General features: G+C 51.8%; 1 protein-coding gene across 1 annotated transcript; it reads left to right on the top strand.

Annotated features, from left to right (window-relative positions):
* The first annotated feature begins 394 nt into the window (after positions 1–394).
* On the top strand, positions 395–2,991 carry LOC135972979 (uncharacterized). Its single transcript, XM_065553871.1, has 2 exons — positions 395–1,356; positions 2,351–2,991. Exons 1-2 carry the CDS (start codon positions 780–782, stop codon positions 2,824–2,826), a joined length of 1,053 nt encoding a protein of 350 aa, XP_065409943.1. The 5' UTR covers positions 395–779; the 3' UTR covers positions 2,827–2,991.
* Positions 2,992–3,840: the final 849 nt, after the last annotated feature.

The following is a 3,840-nucleotide window of genomic DNA, read 5'->3' as shown; positions in this document are numbered from 1 at the left end:
CCATGGAACCAGCAGCAGAAGCAGATGAGGAAGAAGTGGTCCCAGATCCTGGTAAGCGTTTAGCTCCATGTTGGTGGTTACTAATCTATGAATGGGAGGGATTTCTGGTTTATGAAACAATAAAATTTTTGTTACAAGCCCTGGTTAGCAATGTGTGTCCGTTAAGGGTGGAATACACACCGGCACCTCAGCGTTGGCCCCCCACCCCTACCACGTGCAATTGAAAATGGATCCTGAGAAATGCAAACAACAGTACAGCAAGCGTTTAAATTTTACTTTTTACTTGATACTTGCATTTACACAGATGTGCTGGGGTGTTAAAAGGAAGAAATGGGTGGTGGGGGAGAAGGACAGGGTATGGCTGTGCAGTTCTTTGAGAGTCTGGCCTGGTCTACACTAGGCGTTTATGTCGAAGTTAGCGCCGTTACATCGAATTAACCCTGCACCCGTCCACACTGCGATGGTATTTAGTTCGACATAGAGGTCTCTTTAATTCGACTTCTGTACTCCTCCCCGACGAGGGGAGTAGCGCTAAATTCGACATGGCCATGTCGAATTAGGCTAGGTGTGGATGGAAATCGACGCTAATAGCTCCGGGAGCTATCCCACAGTGCACCACTCTGTTGACGCTCTGGACAGCAGTGCGAGCTCGGATGCTCTGACCAGCCACACAGGAAAAGCCCCGGGAAAATTTGAATTTGAATTCCTTTTCCTGTCTGGCCAGTTTGAATCTCATTTCCTGTCTGGACATCGTGGCGAGCACAGCAGCACTGGCAACGATGCAGAGCTCTCCAGCAGTGATGGCCGTGCAGTCTGGGAATAGAAAGAGAGCCCCAGCATGGACTGATCGTGAAGTCTTGGATCTCATCGCTGTGTGGGGCGATGAGTCCGTGCTTTCCGAGCTGCGATCCAAAAGAAGGAATGCAAAGATCTACGAGAAGATCTCTAAAGACATGGCAGAGAGAGGATACAGCCGGGATGCAACGCAGTGCCGCGTGAAAATCAAGGAGCTGAGACAAGGCTACCAGAAGACCAAAGAGGCAAACGGACGCTCCGGATCCCATCCCCAGACATCCCATTTCTACGAGGCACTGCATTCCATCCTCGGTGCGGCCACCACCACTACCCCACCAGTGACCGTGGACTCTGAGAATGGGATACTGTCCACGGCCGGTTCCTCGGACATGTTAGGGGACGGGGAAGATGAGGAAGGAGATGAGGAGGGCGAGGCAGTCGGCAGCTCTCACAACGCTGATTTCCCCGACAGCCAGGATCTCTTCATCACCCTTACAGAGATCCCCTACGAAGCGTCCCCAGCCGTTACCCCGGACACAGAATCTGGTGAAGGATCAGCCAGTAAGTGTTGTAAACATCTAAACATTTATTTTTAACAAAACAGGAATATTAACAATTAAAAGAATGGGTTGTTCATGATTAGTGTGCCCTAGGCGCTTAACGGTTTAGTAATGGGCAGTGCAAGTTTTGAAAAGAAATCTAGCAATGTCCGGTTTTCAGTGATTGTCCTGCACAAGCCGCTCTACTGTTTATTCCCTGCTACTGCAGCTACAGTAAAATGCGGTCTATGTGTCTGGGGATAGAGCAGTAATCCTCCTGGGACATCTCGATGAAGCTCTCCTGGAGGTAATTTGAAAGCCGTTGCATGAGGTTCTTGGGGAGAGCGGCCTTATTGGGTCCTCCGAAGTACGACACGTTGCCGCGCCACGAGATTATCAAGTACTCGGGGATCGTTGCTCTGCACAGCAGGGCGGCATACGGCCCTGGTCTTTGGAGGCTTTCCCGGAGCATTCTCTCTTTGTCGCTCTCGGAGATCCTCATCAGGGTGATGTCGGCCATGGTGACCTGCTTTTAATTAGGTAGGGGAATGTTAGTGTTGGGACTGCTTTCCCGTTCCTTTACAGAACTGTAACCGCTGGTTTGCAGCCACGCGGTGGAGGCGGGAGAGGGGCAGCCGAAAGGGATCGTTCCCGGGGACAGCCGCGAGGGGGTGGGACAGGGGCAGAGTTCCCGCTTGCCGGATTGCTGGCAGCAGGGACTGACATTGCTTTAAATGTGAAATGAGGCCAGTGGTAATATAAAAGTTTTAAACTGCCACAAGTGTACGGCTTACCATGTCTGCCTGCAACAGAAATTCCGTTGTGCTGCCTCGCTTCTCAAATGTGCTGTTCAAGACCCCAGGCACTGAATGCGAAGGCCGAGAATTCGACCTTGTGCTGAGTGCGCATGTGAAAGGTGCTGTGCATGGTCTTGTTCACAGAGAAAGACTATGTTCTTTGTTCACAACTACATTTATCTTTCTGAGGAATTCACTCCCTTTTTCCCATTTCCACAGCCCCGTCTGCGACTGTCTCACAACCTAGCCTGGAATCACACTCCCAGAGGCTAGCGCGGATTAGGCGTAGGAAGAAGAGGACACGGGAGGACATGTTCTCTGAGCTTATGGCCTGTTCCCAAGCCCAGGCAGCACAGCAGACCCAGTGGCGGGAGAACTTGACCCGAATGCACCAAGCCAACATGGATCGGGAGGAGAGGTGGCGGCAGGAAGACCAGCAGGCGACTCAAACGCTGCTTGGACTACTGAGGGAGCAAACGGACACGCTCCGGCGCCTTGTGGATGTTCTGCAGGAACGGAGGCAGGAGGACAGAGCCCCGCTGCAGTCCATCTCTAACCGCCCTCCCCCGCCACCAAGTCCCATACCCACCTCACCCAAAGTGCAAAGAAGGAGAGGCGGCAGAGTCCCTGCTAAGTCTCACTCCACCCCTGCAGAGAGCTCTAGTAGCAGAAGGCTCTCATTTCCCAAAATTTGAAAAGTTCTTTCCTTCCCGCCTGACACAAGCCCACGTCCAAGTTTCACCTCCCAATGCCATGTGTAGTTGATAATAAAAAATTCATTTCTGTTAACTACTGTTTCAATCATGTTCTTTTGGAGGAGGAGGGGAAAGGGGGTTGGTAATTGGACAGGACAGTCTCCTTTGGCAGGGTACATAGTCGGGGGCAGGCACAGCAACAGGGCACATACACAGTGCAGTGATGCAGTGACTAGTTACCCCGGTTAGTCTGGGAGGTTGTTTTGATGTAATGTTGGGGGGGGGGGTGGGTTGCTCTGTGACTTTGTGGCGGGGGAGGGCAGTTACAGATCTTAAGCGCCGGTCCTTAGGCAGGATCACAGAGCCACACAGCATGGGATCTGTAACCGTCCTCCCCCTGCCACAAAGTCACATAGACCCCCCATACACACAGTCCCGATCAGGAGGGGTGACAGGCTCCGTTGAAACAAGCATCCCACCGCAGCGGAGCCTGTCAATCCTTGAGTTTAGAAGCTGCATTCGCGTCACAACACTACACCCGCTCCGCACCACAGTCTGCGTCCCAGTTTTAAAAAATTCCCGCGAAAACAGTATTAAAGAAAACGGTGTGCTTTAACAAAGTAGAACTATTTTTATTTCGACACGTGTGTTGGAGGGGGGGTGAAGGGGGTATGTAACTGGATAGGATAGTCAACATTAACTGGGTAAAGAAACGGGGGCAGGTTTAGCTTCTCAGTACACAAACTTTAAAGTCACAGGTTACCCTGCTCACTCAGGAACTTTGCTTTCAAAGCCTCCCGGATGCACAGCGCTTCCCGCTGGTCTCTTCTAATCGCCCGGCTGTCTGGCTGTGAGTAATCACCAGCCAGGCTATTTTCCTCAACCTCCCACCCCGCCATAAAGGTCTCCCCCTTGCTCTCACAGAGATTGTGGAGCACACAGCAAGCTGCTATAACAATGGGGATATTGGTTTCGCTGAGATCACAGCGAGTCAGTAAGCTTCTCCATCTCCCC

Source organism: Chrysemys picta, chromosome 8 (genome assembly GCF_011386835.1).
Source record: "Chrysemys picta bellii isolate R12L10 chromosome 8, ASM1138683v2, whole genome shotgun sequence".
NCBI lineage: Eukaryota > Metazoa > Chordata > Testudines > Emydidae > Chrysemys > Chrysemys picta.
The sequence above is the reverse complement of the archived record's forward strand: the minus strand, read 5'-3'. Positions and strand labels throughout refer to the sequence as shown.

What these genes read in the sequence shown, in the direction of transcription:
- LOC135972979 (XM_065553871.1), top strand. Translation starts at nt 780, where the DNA reads ATGCAGAGCTCTCCAGCAGTGATGGCCGTGCAGTCTGGGAATAGAAAG. An exon ending in ATCTGGTGAAGGATCAGCCA is followed by an intron (nt 1,357 to 2,350) that starts GTAAGTGTTGTA and finishes CCATTTCCACAG; the next exon opens with CCCCGTCTGCGACTGTCTCA.